The sequence below is a fragment of the Hemicordylus capensis genome, chromosome 1 (assembly GCF_027244095.1).
Source record: "Hemicordylus capensis ecotype Gifberg chromosome 1, rHemCap1.1.pri, whole genome shotgun sequence".
In the NCBI taxonomy this organism is placed as follows: domain Eukaryota; kingdom Metazoa; phylum Chordata; class Lepidosauria; order Squamata; family Cordylidae; genus Hemicordylus; species Hemicordylus capensis.
Genome location: NC_069657.1, coordinates 211,091,434 through 211,107,078, shown reverse-complemented (window position 1 = coordinate 211,107,078; position 15,645 = coordinate 211,091,434). Strand labels below are relative to the sequence as shown.

The following is a 15,645-nucleotide window of genomic DNA, read 5'->3' as shown; positions in this document are numbered from 1 at the left end:
GAACACAATGCAATATTACTATTATTAAAAAATAAGTGTATGCTTCTTTTCAACAACAAACATTTCTCAAAGAGGGTTACATAACCAAAGAAATTAGAAGTTAATTTTAACTACTGCACTCAAAGATCTGTGGATAGTGGCTTATACTTCCCCGTAATGTGCTTAGGATAAGGGTATTAGCCATATACAGGAAACATAATAATATCTGCTTAAATATCTCACAGTTGATATTTTCTAAATCAGTACTGTAAAATATAAAATTTTAGAAGAATGTTTATGTCTTTAATAGACTTAAACAGGGTTTGTTTCCCTCCAAATTGGTTGACCTTTTCAGATGGGAGAGGGATACGTTGATTGATTCATAATAAAAGAAGCAGCTGATTCACATTTAAGAATGGTAACACTATCTTTTGATACTGCTGGCCATGCTCCTTGGAAATATCCTTTCAGCATGTGAGGAGATATCCTCTATGGAATAGTCAGAAAATCAGCTCACCCTTGGCAGTAGCAAAATGCGGTCCAGCAACTTATGACAGACATGGCTTTAACATCTGACAGTTAGATTCATTGTTGGTTTAACAGCCAATCATTGGTTTTGACGACACAAGTCTAATGAAGGCTGGAATATAAAAAGCCCTCTTGGAATATACAAGATTCACCAGAGTGGTGAGTTGTCTCAGATTGCATTTGCCTTCAGTGATTTACAGAGTACTGAAAGATTTAAAAAAGAATCAAAGAAAGAGAAAGAAAGGGAAAGGACTGCACTGAATGTGAGGCCATGTATAAGCTAAAAATGTATCTTTACATTTACTTTTTCATGCTAATCATACCTAGTCCAGTGGATCTTAATGAAAGCAACCAGGCAAATGAGAACATAGAAAAAGATGGGCTGTGCAATGCATGCACATGGAGACAAAGTACGAAATCTTCAAGAATAGAAGCTATTAAAATTCAGATCCTCAGTAAACTGCGCCTGGAACAAGCACCTAATATTAGCCGGGATGCTATAAGGCAACTTTTACCTAAAGCTCCTCCATTGCAAGAATTGATTGATCAGTATGATATCCAGAGAGATGACAGCAGTGATGGTTCTTTGGAAGATGATGATTATCATGCAACAACTGAAACTATTATTACAATGCCTACAGAGAGTAAGTACTTCTATTAACTTATAGGATATGACTGTACTGACAAACAGTTATAAAGAGCAAGAGCTCTTTTTAGCCTCTTCTAACAAACTGCTGGCTAAAGAATTCAAGATGGAAAGAGGGAGGGATGGAAGAAGAAGAGCATATTTAAAGAATTTGAATACTGATCCACTATAATTGCCTAACATGGTATTTTCTCCTTTATGTACAAAATATTCAATGAGAACCATTCCACCCGTTTCTCTTGTTGATTTTTGCACATATATAAATAAGATATAAAGTTTATCAATTTTAGAGTTTTTAGTGACTTTTAGAGTATTTATATGGAAGTGCAGGGAAATAAGAAAATAAAGACATGTTAATATGTTAGTGTACACTAGAAAACCTTATGAGAGCATGAGTTTTTGGGGTCCCCTGAAATTGGGGGGTGGGGGTGGGAAACAAGTAACTGACAATGTAGAACCATTCAGCCCCAATGTCCTCATATACTGTGTTTTAATACAGTGATATATAAACTATAGCTGCACCACATTTTCCAAATGAATAGTGTGCTTTTGGGAAGTGCAAACAGCACTCCAAAAACCTTGACTGTTATTTATTTATTTGCCCCTTTTTGTGCTTGTTTGCAATAATTGTTTCCCAGGTTCCCAGTTCAGTTGTTGCTGATACCCGCCCCCCCCTTAAAACCTTAACAGACTTTTTTCTCCTTCACTGTGTGTTCCCAACCAATCAGGAACCACACAGTGAACATGATGCCATCACCAAGCCACATAGCGAATTAGATTTGGCTAGATGGTGATGTCAGTGAAGAGGGGGAAAGTGACATTCCTCTTACTCCCAAACCCCAGAAAATCCAAATCCAGTTTTAGTTGCACTGGAATGAGCACTGAAGGCATGAAGCATATATCCCACTGAAAGTAATATAACCCAGATAAACAACTTCCATGTTTTTAGTGTTGCAATGGTGGCTTGATTTCTGTAGTGCAATATGGCAAAACAAGGAGCTTTGGTTGAGTTGTCAAGGTGATGGGACCACATTTCCTCTCTGCCATGAACATGTTCATGCCCTTTCAAATGCCCTCAAAATTGCTGAACATAGGGTGCATAAGGAGTGTAAAAATGTCCACAGCACTTGGCCCCTGTGCTCATTTTTAATCTATGTATCTTTCCATCCTTACTTTCTCCTAATCTCATAGATTTGTTTACAATTACTAATGAACACAATCGATATATTTTATATAGCCATATTGTGAAACAACTGCATCCATTACTATAACACTTAAGTGCCAACAGTGATATATTTTAAGTGTTCATGCATAACTCTACCAATTCTATTAGGAATTTACTGAATGAGCAGATTCTTAGTTATCTTCTCAGTGCTAAGCATCTGCCATGGCTCCTATCAAGTATCTTTTACACAGCTTATATTATAGTATCTTATGTTCTTCATTAGCTAAAGTATTTGACTATGGCAGCTGTTTTCAGTATAACACTTAAAGGCGATGATGAAATAGTGTAAAAGGAAAATTTAGGCACACATGACTTGGATTTGCTAGCAACAGCAGGAATATACAATACTGAGACTTAATTCAGTGTAATATTAAGAATATCAGTTATTTTACCGAAGTACAATAATGTATGCATTGCAGTCATACAATTAAGATTAACTATAAATACTGTATTCAGATGATCTGACATGGTTATCTTAATTATAATGCTTCTTTAAGAAAGAATACCTACTGTTTATATTTTAAACAATTTTTTTTAAAAAAGCTGACATAATTAAAATATCTTAATGTATCTTTGCTGCCTTAGAGAAGAAATAGACATTCTGGGAAATATTTTTTCTTCTCATTTACTTTTCATTTACTTTTCATGATTTACTTAGATTATTTACTCACATTTACATTTAACAATTAATTTAACTCACATTTTTCTAATCATTTACAAAAAGTAATACTTTAAAAAAACACTTCAAAGCAATTTTAATTGTAGCTGACTTAAAAGACTTTTGCTCTGCTTCAGCAATATCCTATAAGCACAAGAGGTCTGATATACATATAGTGATATACATATATATCTCCATTGTCCAACCACATTCCTATTTACTTAAACTGGGGGAAAAGTCCACGAACAAGTACAAAGCTGTCCTTTATAAAGGCAGTAATTGGGGAAAGCCACTCACATAGGGGCTCTGTGTGCTCAGTAGACCATATGTATTCTAGATTCCAAACTCGGGCACATAAATATTAGAATACATGGACATAAGGTATTATTATTTTACACTATTAGTATGGAGAGTACAAATGTATCCAACAGGTTATATAACTTCAATGGATGCAAAAAATATCTTTCCTGCTGTACTACAATTCCTTGTCTTATAATGTTGCCCAGATGTGGCATACTGAAAATCAAGAAAATGAACTAAAGTTATTATAGCCAATGAAAGGACAGCAACCTGGTTTATGTTACAGCTTATCCACAGCTCTCACTGTTTATATGTCACGCCCACTTTAAAATGATTAAATTAGAAATAATTAATAATCACATCGTAAATGTATGATTGTCATTCTTTTTGTTTTTATAAAGATATGTTAGGGGTTGAATATAAGAAAGATGTCAGATGTCACAGTCATTTCCTAGCTCAGTACATTGTACAGTGGGTCCAGTTTCCCTGGTGATTTTGACTGGGGGAAGAGTTTATTTCAGAGACTGATCTGTACAGCTGGTCAGCTAGTATAACTACACACTCCCAGAGATTCCCAGGGTATATCCTTTTACAATTTCTTTCCTTCTCAATGTTCCTTATAATTTTTAAATCTCAGCCTCTAATTTTCAGCACAAATAACAGCTTGAATACCATAAGCTCCAAACATAAATAGTTAGACTAAAACATGGAAGTACAGAAAAATAATAGAGATTAAATTGTCACCAAAAAAATTATTGTACCTGAGCATTTCCATTAATCTTCATTAGTTTTCAAGAAATCTGTTCCAAGGAATGTTTAGTCATTCAAAATGCCCTAAAACGTTGAAGCAACTTTTAGTTCAGAATTTTTAAATTCTGTGTTTTAGCCCATTCATCTCTGACGACCCACCTCCCTAACCCACTATCTTCCATCTGCCTTCATGGGTCCATTTATTTTGTGATTATAATTGTTAAATTGTAAGATTTTTAATGAAATTGCTGCATACTATGAATAGCTTTGGGAGCTTTAGTAAAACAAACAAACAGCAGGATACAAATATAAATAACTAAATAATGGACTTAAGGCCACAATCCATTGTTGACATTGTTTTAAATGTTAAGAGTTACTGGTCGCCACTGAGAACACAACTCCAGCCTTTATACATGTTACCACGCATGAATAAATAGTATCTAGAGCACTAGTTTGCATGGGAATCTCTATGGAATAAGGCATTCGATTCTGCAAGGGTTCCTTATTACAGGACATAGTCTCCCGCTCCCCCCACCGCACCCCATCCCACTACTCATCATATAGCATGTTTCTGTTCATATGGAACAGCAATCAGTCTGTGGAAAACATCCATATTGCACTCAGATAGCCCAGAAATGTATATTGTGCATCAAGAGGGGGAAGGGAAAAGATAACAAGCTGTGATGAATGAACTGGGTGTTGGTGGCAAAGTACTGGCGGGGGTGGTGGTTAAAAATAAAAAGGCCTTTAAAAGTGTGGCTGACTTTGTGGAGGGTCCTATAAGATCATGGTAAGTGCCTCCATTACAACGAATAAATTGCTAATAAATGTCCAGTTAAGATATTTTAAAATGTCTTTGAGTTTAATGCTTTATTTTTCAATATGTCTTTGTGTCTGCCAACAAGTAATGTTTTCTTTCTATTTATTTATAGCTGATTTTCCTGTGCCAGTGGAAGGAAAACCCAAATGTTGCTTCTTTAAGTTTAGCTCTAAAATACAGTATAATAAAGTTGTGAAGGCCCAGTTGTGGATATATTTAAGACAAGTCCAGAGACCTACAACAGTATTTGTGCAGATCCTGAGACTCATCAGACCCATGAAAGATGGAACAACTTCTACTGCAATTCGATCTTTGAAACTCGACATGAACCCAGGCACTGGTATTTGGCAGAGCATTGATGTGAAGTCTGTATTGCAAAATTGGCTCAAACAACCTGAATCCAACTTGGGCATTGAAATCAAAGCACTGGATGAAAAGGGAAGAGATCTTGCAATAACTTATCCGGGACCTGGGGAAGATGGCTTGGTAAGTGCCACTTCCAAATCTTTAGGACTTTTATTTTGAATGAGTGGCACTCATTCAAAATAAAAGTTAAAATTATTAAAATTATTAAAATTATTAAATTATTATGCTTATTATTTATTAAATAAATATGCTTATGGTCACAGCCTTAGAAAATCCCTGATTTATCCATGTGAAACATCCCTTTCAAGCACTCAGTGCTTGAAAAGGATGTTTCACATGGATAAATCAGGGATTTTCTAAGGCTGTGACCATAAGCATATTTACTTGGCAGTAAACTTGCTACCTGACATCAAGATTAGCTAGCGCTGTGCTAGCATAACAGTGGCTGACATCCAGACTAGTACAGTGCCGTCACATGAGGGAGGAAGGGTAATTTCTCGCTATCTCCCCTTCCCTATGAAACCCACCGGGCCTCTTGAAAATATGTCCTTGAGAGTTGCACAGCCCTTGGATGTATTTTTGGGAGGCCCAATGGGCTTCAGAGGAAAGGGAAGATAGTAGGAAATCACCCCTCCTCCCTCACACAATAGCACAGAATTAATTTGAATGTTAGTCCATGAAATGTATCAAGATCAGAATGTGAAAGTACTGAAAAATTAATGAAATTGAAGGATAAAAATCATTCTCCAACGAGTTAAATCAGAATTATACATGTACTCTATGTTTTCCTGTCTGTAAAATGGAGTTAACACTTGTTTAATTTTTAAAATATGCCAGGATATTCAGTTCATTAGCAATTCTTTAAGCTGAGAGTAATTATTTAAAGACAGAGAGCAATATTTCATAGCCTTAAAATCTGATGAATCAAAGATCGACCAACCTAGCAATTTCTATAATCTAGAGTGAGGTAGAACAGTGGTTTCTTCTAGCTAACATAAAAAAGCATCCAAGTGTCAAGTAGTTTGGACATAATAACATATATGCAATACTATAGCAAACTGAATGAGCCTCTGCACCACCCACTTTAGCTACTTCAATATCTATTATATATTTTGAAGTATTTGTTTCTTTGTTGGCTTTTTGTGTGTGTGAAATAAAGTCATACTTTCAGATGGCCTACAGATACCAAATTTTGCATACAGAATCCTGCCACTGAAATTAGCTGGATGCACTACTTGTTACACCAGAAAATACTTGGGAATTTATTTAAAAATTGGTATTCTTAAAAAGACATTCTGAATATAAACAGCACATTCAATTGTTATTGCTCTCAACAGATTTTTAACACTCAATAATCAGATCAGTTAGTCAAAAACAATTATGCTCAAGAGAAGTAGAAAATCTTTCTCAGATTAAAATTCACTATGATTCAAATTTACCATATATGGTAATTATTCAACTAACTGAATAATCTTTGAAGTTGAAATCCTACAAATTTCAAATTATTTTACTTCCCTTTTGTAAACACATTAATAAAAAATTCTATTACATATATTTAATTACTAAAATTGCCATCTCTGGCAATTTTTAAAAACATCTGAAAACCCATCTTTTCAACCAAACTTTCTCAGCCTTTTAAAATTTGTTGGTTTTAATTTTGTGATTGATATAACATTGTTGAATTGTTTCAACTTTTTATATGTATTTTAATTGCTTTATGTTAACCACCCAGAGATGAAAGTTTGGGCAGTATATAAATGTGATTGATAAACAAACAAACAAACAAACAAACTTACTTCCCTATAGTCAGGAATAATTGTAGCCTACATCTTTTTGAGAAAGAACTGTAGCTTGCATGTTATAGAAAAGAGATGTGGCTTTGTAAAAGCCAGTGATACACAGGAAATTGGATTAGCTTTCAACACTCAAATGTTCCCTAGCTTTCTCTTTTCCAGCATGATTCACTCAGGAACCATAGTATTAGCTTATTTAGCCTATCTTCAATTCTTTGAGGGAAGTCAGAGGAATTAAATAGCAGTGAACATGACCAGAAACAGCTCTAGGTTATTATAACACCTTTACTAGGCATTTTCAACAGAGGATATTTACATAACTAGCCCATATTCTAGTGTTGTCCTACACTGGCTGAAGATATAGTCCTTCTCATAATCTACTGAACTCCACGCCAGACAATTTTAATGTGGACAATCTTTGGCATATTCAGAACACAAAGGAGTAAGACATTTAAAGCCCAAAGTTTTCCCTTTAGTATATTTCAGCACTCACATACCCTTAAAAAAAAATCTTCCTACTTTGAATGTGAGGCAAACTGTGGAAGTCTTCAAGCCCTTCTAACAATATATATGATGAAAAAAATGATGATGATCCAAAGAGATGCTAAGAAAAAGAGCTTGAGCATTCCTTAGTGGAATCTTGTTCTTTTGACAGCATGCCATATCACAAATTGCTTGAAATGTCCCTTAGTTTTAAAAATCATTTGCCATGTGGCAAGTCGCTGCTGATGGTAAATAAACACAAATCCAAAGTCCCCAGGTACAACTATGTATGAAGCTAGTAGTACAGTTTTGTGGATTGATTCAATGAAAATACTTTTATAACAAGGTTGTTTATTGTTATAAAGTTCAGAATTCTCTACAAAAGTAGATTTACTTTAAAAGTATTATTAAAGTAATTGTTACAAAAATTTATTTTGAGAGAGTGGGGGGTTACATCAACCTCTACAATGTTTAGAAAAAGATCTCTTGATGTGTAAGATGTTGATTACTTTACTGCAATGCACTGGGTTTTCTTCAAACATGCTATTCCTTTTCCTTTATTTATAGAATCCATTTTTAGAGGTCAGGATTACAGATACACCAAAAAGATCACGTAGAGATTTTGGTCTTGACTGTGATGAACACTCAACTGAATCTCGATGTTGTCGTTACCCACTGACTGTGGATTTTGAAGCGTTTGGATGGGACTGGATAATTGCACCCAAAAGATACAAAGCAAACTACTGTTCTGGAGAATGTGAATTTGTATTTTTGCAAAAATATCCACATACTCATCTTGTACACCAAGCAAATCCAAGAGGTTCAGCAGGCCCTTGCTGCACACCTACTAAGATGTCCCCAATAAATATGCTGTATTTCAATGGAAAAGAACAAATAATATATGGGAAGATACCAGCCATGGTGGTAGATCGTTGTGGGTGTTCATGAGCTCTTCATTAGGTTTCCGACTTCATAAGATATGGAATATACAAAAAAATTTCCCTCAAGCAATTCTTGAAACTGACTTTTGTACAATAGGCCTACCTCTAATAGGCTATATTATAGGCTATTGTAAAGATTTCCTACCAGACAAGCTACAGTATGTGAACTGAAAGACATTTATATACAAGGGCTGGTTTTTAACCAGTGAAAAAGATAAGCTCCAATCAAAATCACAAGATATCACAATGAATTTCTTATTCTGGAAAGGGATCTGTTTTCATTTATGCAAACAACTTAACCATATGCAGGTTTCAGCAGATAGAAATAGATAAAGCAACCTCCTTGTATTCCAGAGAATGAAAAGGAGTGGGCTATAAAGGTAGTTAAAACAGTTTAATTTACTGTTGTTTTTACATAAGCGGATATATTGGTGACTGATCAGAGTCACTTAATTGTCCTCAAACACTTGAATTGAATTTAGAGTATTAAAAGAAACTGATAAGGTGAAATTCCAAAAACAGATAAATCCACTAATTAGAGTAGGTACATTTTGTTTCCATTCCTTTTATAATCAGTGCATTCATTACCTGCTACCAATGGTGCTATCACAGTAGACTTACACTCCAATCCCAAGATTTAATGCAGGAGCTCATAAGTGTTTAGGATGGGATGTGCCAATAGCTAGGTCACCACAAAATGTGATACTGTGGCAAGCCTATAAATACCAATAAGACTGACGTGTTAGTGATTATGACACAAATAGAATATTCAGCACAATCATGAATCCTCTTCTCCTCAAGTACATCTCCTCAAGTACATTCACAAGGAATAGGGATTTTTTTTTTTAAGTTTAGCAGATAACTGCAAAGGCAGTGAACGATTATTTATGGTAAAATTATAATAGCCCACATTCACACCATTACAGTTTGCACTATGATAAACCAATGGAAATAATTCATAAGTACAAGTATTGTAAAAATAAAATGTTGATATATTACTAAGTTTGTGTAATATATACACAATATTATATTGTAAATAAATGTTTGTTTTTTAAATTTACTATGCATATAAAGTACAACAAATTTGGGTTAACTTGCTTTATTGCAGAAAATTACATATATTTCAGCAATGGCTTGGATCCATTAACAGAATGGGGATTTCCTCTTCACACTTCCTTCTGCAACCCTCTGAAGGGGGGGATGCTCCAGAGGACTGGGGGAACCCTCCTGAAGCCCTGGCATGTGGCACAGGGAGGTACAGCAGGAAGAAGGTGTTGCCAAAATTTGGGAAACCCCCCTTTTGCTCATGCAACTACACTTTTCGATCCAAGCCAATATAAGTACATTATTTTATATTTGTGTAAAAAATGCACTCTAACCCAGATAATTGCACCTGAGAGCACTGATGTACACATGAAACCCCAGCACTTACTGTTCTACTCAGACAGCTGTTGCACACTTGATGCTCACATGGCTTCTACTTCTTCACTTGAAATTAACTAGAAAGACTGCATGTAAGCATTCCATGTGCACAATGTTCAGCAGATCACAACTACTGCAGGTATAATTATCTCCAGATCAACAATGACATCTTTGGAAATGTTTGAGGGGTGGGGGGTTGGTTTTGGGGGTGGTTTTTTGTTTTTTGTTTTTGCTCTTTTACATTAATAAGATACACATGTGGACAAATGGGGGACATTTAGGTTAGATCCAAAGGTACCTTTCCACATATATAAGCCATCTTCTGCTCAGTCTTACAGTGCTAGAACTCTGAAGGAGAAAACTCAAAACAAGTCCAAATATGATGCTTGCATAAGAACTTGTACATTCTTGCACAAGTGGAAGCATGAGAGTCACCATAGCACCTATCTGTTAGTCTATGAACTCTTTTGCAAGCTCTTGCACAAGCATTTGTAGAACAGTGCTAGCAACAATTTTCCTTTGTTCACAGTCCTTTGAACCCAACCCTCCAAATCATCCATATTCCATTGTTACAGTTAAAAAATAATGTTCCATTATATTAATACACCAATATAGTGTGAAATATACCAATATACTGCTGAAAGCACGAACCCAATATTTTCATTAACTGTATTTTTCTTACAAGCTAAAATCTTGCAAAATATTTCATTACATTTATTTTATAAGTATTAATAAACTTTGATTTTCACATATTACTGTATATTTTGCTCAGCATAATCAGTAATTTTTAATCAAAACAAAGTTTAGAAATTTACCTATTTCCTATGAAGGGACATTATTTTCAAGTGTGAAAGATTATTGAAAATACAGCTATTGTCAAATAACCACTATAATTTCTGTTAAAATATTTTCGTTTTTGTACAATATCAAAGCTATATTTGTTGTATTCTGGATTTCAACTTATCATTTTATTTGTGTTAAAGTTACAGCAGAATATCCGTCTCTTTGTTTTCTTCTCTTTCCGCTTATGTTTCTATATTTGGAAATAATTTACAATAATTATTTTATGTTACATTTTATTTCTGTAGAATTTAAACGTATTTTTCTGGATTGCATACTGCATTCAGTGCAGTATGCAGTATGACTTACTTAAAACTCATAGCCCTTGATGTAAAGAGATTAATGTATACACACAAAGCATTTCCATATGCATCAGATGAAGCTGCCAAATCCCCATGCCTTAAGGAATAAGGATTTGGAAGGTCCACTGACTTTTGTGGGAACTTTTTAGAGGGACAGGGGGCTGAGGTAGGAAGAGGAATGCTGGAAAGTCCCCGTGAACTCATTTAAGTCTATGAATGACTCTTGGATAAGGGATGCGCATGAACCGAGGTCCATGCACAGGTTCAGCGCTGCATAGAGGGGAGCAGCGAATGGGACCTTTTTTTACAAAGGAGAGCAGGTCCTAACCTTTTCTCTGCCGCCACATGCAGCTTCCTGCTGCAGCAGCGCTTGTCCCAAGTACCTGCACACGGCATCAGCACACACATGGCACCTACACATACGCTGATGCCATGTGCATGCTGGTGTCATACACAAGTACTTGGGACAAGTGCCGTCACAGCAGGAAACTGCATGTGGCAGAGGAGAGTAGGTAAAGACCTGCTCTCCTTTTAAAAAAAGATCCCACTCACTGCTCCCCTCCTCACGGTGCCGAACCTGTGCACGAAACTTGGTTCGTGCACATCCCTACTTGGAATCCCAGCCACAGAATCAGTGGGACTTCAGGAGCAAGATGTAGATTAAATTAGTCGAGGTTAAGTCCCATTTAAATTAATAGGATGACTAATCATGACTAACTTGTCTCATTTATTTCAATGGTACTTAATCATGACTAACTTAGTCTGGATGCTGCCCAATATGTCTAACTTTATAGTGTAGTGCAACCATAGTATGTTTGTAGTACTGGAGAACATAAAACATTTTTATACAGCATTAGTCATTGGTTTAATAGTGGTAAGTCTGCCTTTTAAGAATGATAGGTGGAATGCTTGAGAACTCTTGACAGTTCCCCAATATCTAGACAATGCATATCTGATAAAGTTAACTATGATTAGTTTGTAAAATACACAAACAACATTCTGGCATAGACAGAGTCACTAAATAACATCACTCCTCATTCAATACATAGTAGTACTAGTTGGTATTGTAATAAACTGTAAATATATGTATGGTAATAAATAGGTTCTAGTTTTAAAGCTCACACAAATGATAAGGTTACATATTTTCCCTAATAACAAATGTATTTAGTGATTATTATGACACTTGCTAAATAACAAAGTACACTAAATCATATGCATTGCCTTGAGTTCATGCTTACAGGGAAAGTTTCCATTTAAAATACTGGGGCCCTAATATTTTGTGTATACTTATGCCATCTGGAATGCAACAAAATCCGGCACTGATGCCAAATGTTTGTTAATAGTCCTCCATGCAGACTAAGAGCTTGGCATTTCCATGGATTCAAGCCAATATCTGAACTTGAGTAGGGATACAAAGCAGAGAAGTCATGACAGCATGCCACCATTCATGAGGATGAAGCTAGGAACCATCCAATATATGTCAAGTTCAGGTTATATTATAGAAATAATTATCTGTATATGTCATATTCAGGTTATATTATACAAATAATTATCTTGCTAGCTACCCAAAAAACTACCCAAACTACCCAAAAAGTGAGGAAACAAAATTCCTCAAACAGTATAATAATTGCTTTGTCATGGAAGAAGCTAGAAATCATTACTTGATATTTCAGTTCTTACTATACACAAATACATGTAACCTAAAGATAACTATCCAACTTCACAATTACTCTAAAATTGCATTACTACTCCACAGACATGGTTGCCTCGGAGAAAATGTCTAATTTTATCAATTTACATCATCATCTCAGATGGCATATGCAATATCTCAGTTACATATATAGAAGGTGTAAGCCAGTGGTTCCCAACCTGGGGGCCTCCAGATGTTGCTGAACTACAGATCCCATCAGCCACTGCTACAATTTATTGTGGCTGGGGATGATGGGAGTTGTAGTTCAGCAGCATCTGGAGGCCCTCAGGTTGGGAACCCTGGTGTAAGTACATATGCAAATTAGATTCAAAAACAAACGAAATCCCCAGCCTAACATGGTATTCCTCCCCCGCCTCCGCAACATAGTTTATCCAATGTTATAAAGGGAAAGTATGTGACAAAATATAATTTACATTGTAGAACTGTTCAAAACATTTTCATGTTGCCAACTTTGTGTGAAAAAAAAGCTTTTCTTGGCTTTGCTCAGAACAGTAGTCTAAGACCTTTCTGAGTGCTCAGTGTCAGTTAAATCCAGTACTCTTGACATGCTGAGTTATATAGACCAAAGCAACAAAAAAAGAAATTGCTTGATCTTCATTACATTACTATTCAGCAGGATTGAGCAGATCTGTGCCAAATCATCTCAATGACAGTGAAGGAAGAGTATTACATAGATGCTTTTAGGCTATGAAGATGCTTGCTGTGTCATGATGCTACTGCCATGTGGTACTATTGCATAGTCTGGGTGTTGGGCCATAGACAAAATGCCAATCGTTTCATTGCCATTGACACATGCCACAAAATACTGTCATGCTTATCTTGTATTCTGGATAGCAATTTCCATTCAGTTGTGATTGCTTACTAACAGTATGGTAAAAACAACTTGCTAATTCATTATACACATTTTTCTTTGAAAATTTTAATAATGCCAAAGTACCTTCCTATAGTTAACATTGCATATATACTCACAGAAAGGTATTATATTTTGCAATGGAAGCCTGAGTCAAAAAGGAGTTTTCTACATCTTCAAGTGGCAATATTCATGGCCGATACTTTATACATGCTATGAATTTAAAACCGCCTGAGCCATTTTGGAAGGGCGGTATACAAATCAAATAAATAAATAATAAATAATAAATAAATAATCGTTAACTTTGTCAAGATCCAAGGATTCTGTGCTGCTATGCATCTTCTCTACTTCACATGTGTACAGCACTGGTTTGGATAATGTCCAAGGTATTTCTACTTGTGCAAGGGATGAGGAGTTGTGTCTGCAAGTTGACTCACATACACACCCTGTCTGCAGCCCCCATGTTGCACGGGAAGCCATTCTAGATGAGATAGACTGAGGACACAATCCAGACAAAGTTAAGAACTTTAAGGTCTCACTGGTTTTTTTAAAAAATATTTAAGCACTTACTTAAGTCATTCCTATTGAAGTCATTGCATTAGGCAAACTCCACCCCCGCCCCCCCCCAAACACTGAAATATGTTTGGCATAATAATAACTGCTAAACTGGTTCGGGCGGGCACACCTGAGCCAGTCCATTGGGGCGGGGATTGGTTCATTTTAAAAGGAATGCAGGTCCTTACCTGATGCTCTGCTGCCCCACCACTCACCCAGGCCCAGTGCCAGCATGCAAAAGACCGTGTGTGGGCACTCCCCTGTTCCCAGCAGCCTGCGCACAGCGTTTTGCATGCCAGTGCCGGTCCTGATGAGAGGTGGGGCAGCAGAGCAGCGGGTAAGGACCGGTATTCCTCCTTTTAAAAATCACCGATCCCTTTGTCACCCACTGCTGCCAAGCCGGTTCGTGCACATCCCTACTAGGTTTCAGTTGGCTGACATTGCCTTGAGAGGGTGAAGTAAGAGCAAGGAGCGGTAAACGAGTGTGCTCAAGGCTTTCCTCACAGCATACTATGCAGCCAACAGGAATATATTCTTTCAAGCTAACAGGGCTTTTGCAGGGAGGGGAGAGAAGTGAAAATCGTATGCCCAACCCCCTTCCCATGCACTGTGAGGCAAGCCTCAAGTGCAGCTAGTCCACCCAAACCTTGTAAGGTCAGAGCTCTTGCTCCACCTTCCGACAATGGCAGGGAATGCCAGCTACCACTTCTACTGTTACTTTTTTATATTTGCCGGTATCCTTTCATGAGGCTGCGGTAAATGGTCTGAACTTTAAACTAAAATTGCTCACATTCAATTATTTTTTACCAGAACGTCTTAAAAATAGATATCTGGAGTGCTGTTTTTCTTGGGCGTTCCTCACACAGCAGGCTTTACCATGAGTTTCCTGCGAGGCTTTACTGAGAACTCGAAGTTGGGGGGGGGGGACCTGAGACAAAAAGTGGATTTTTAACTCCTGATATAAATCATGCTACATTCTAATGCACAGTGAAAAGCCCAAATTGTGTGTGAAGTGCTCTCTGATAGCTCACAGGGACTTTGGGGTAAATCTGGCCAATATGTGAATGCACACCCTCAATTCTGGAGGAGATGTGAGCTAAAGGTCTTTGAAAGCTCTGTGTGAAAAATACCTTGGGGTCTTATTAAAATATATAAATGGGGTGGAGAACCATGGGTAATACTTTTGAATCTGGACAGTGGGGTCCATAAATGCAAAATGATTAAATATTTATATCTTAGATGTTTTATTGCATTTTTTGTATTTGTAGCCAGTTCTAAGTCATATTTTGCCTTGGCTCCCTTATACTGGTTCTTTATACAAGTACGACTGCTGTATACTCAGGCTTAGAGCTGCCTGTGTGGAGCGCTGGGGTTGGGCCCAATCTTGGTGCTGCCCCACAGGATATCCTGAGGATTTCCCCCTGGGCTTTTACCAAGGCAGAAGGGCACAAGTGCAACCTTCTATCCCAGTCACCG

At 36.6% G+C, this 15,645-nt stretch overlaps 1 protein-coding gene across 1 annotated transcript; it reads left to right on the top strand.

The window, feature by feature from the left end:
• Positions 1-415: 415 nt before the first annotated feature.
• Positions 416-10,882, top strand: MSTN (myostatin). Its single transcript, XM_053273117.1, has 3 exons — positions 416-1,151; positions 5,019-5,392; positions 8,116-10,882. Exons 1-3 carry the CDS (start codon positions 779-781, stop codon positions 8,494-8,496), a joined length of 1,128 nt encoding a protein of 375 aa, XP_053129092.1. The 5' UTR covers positions 416-778; the 3' UTR covers positions 8,497-10,882.
• Positions 10,883-15,645: the final 4,763 nt, after the last annotated feature.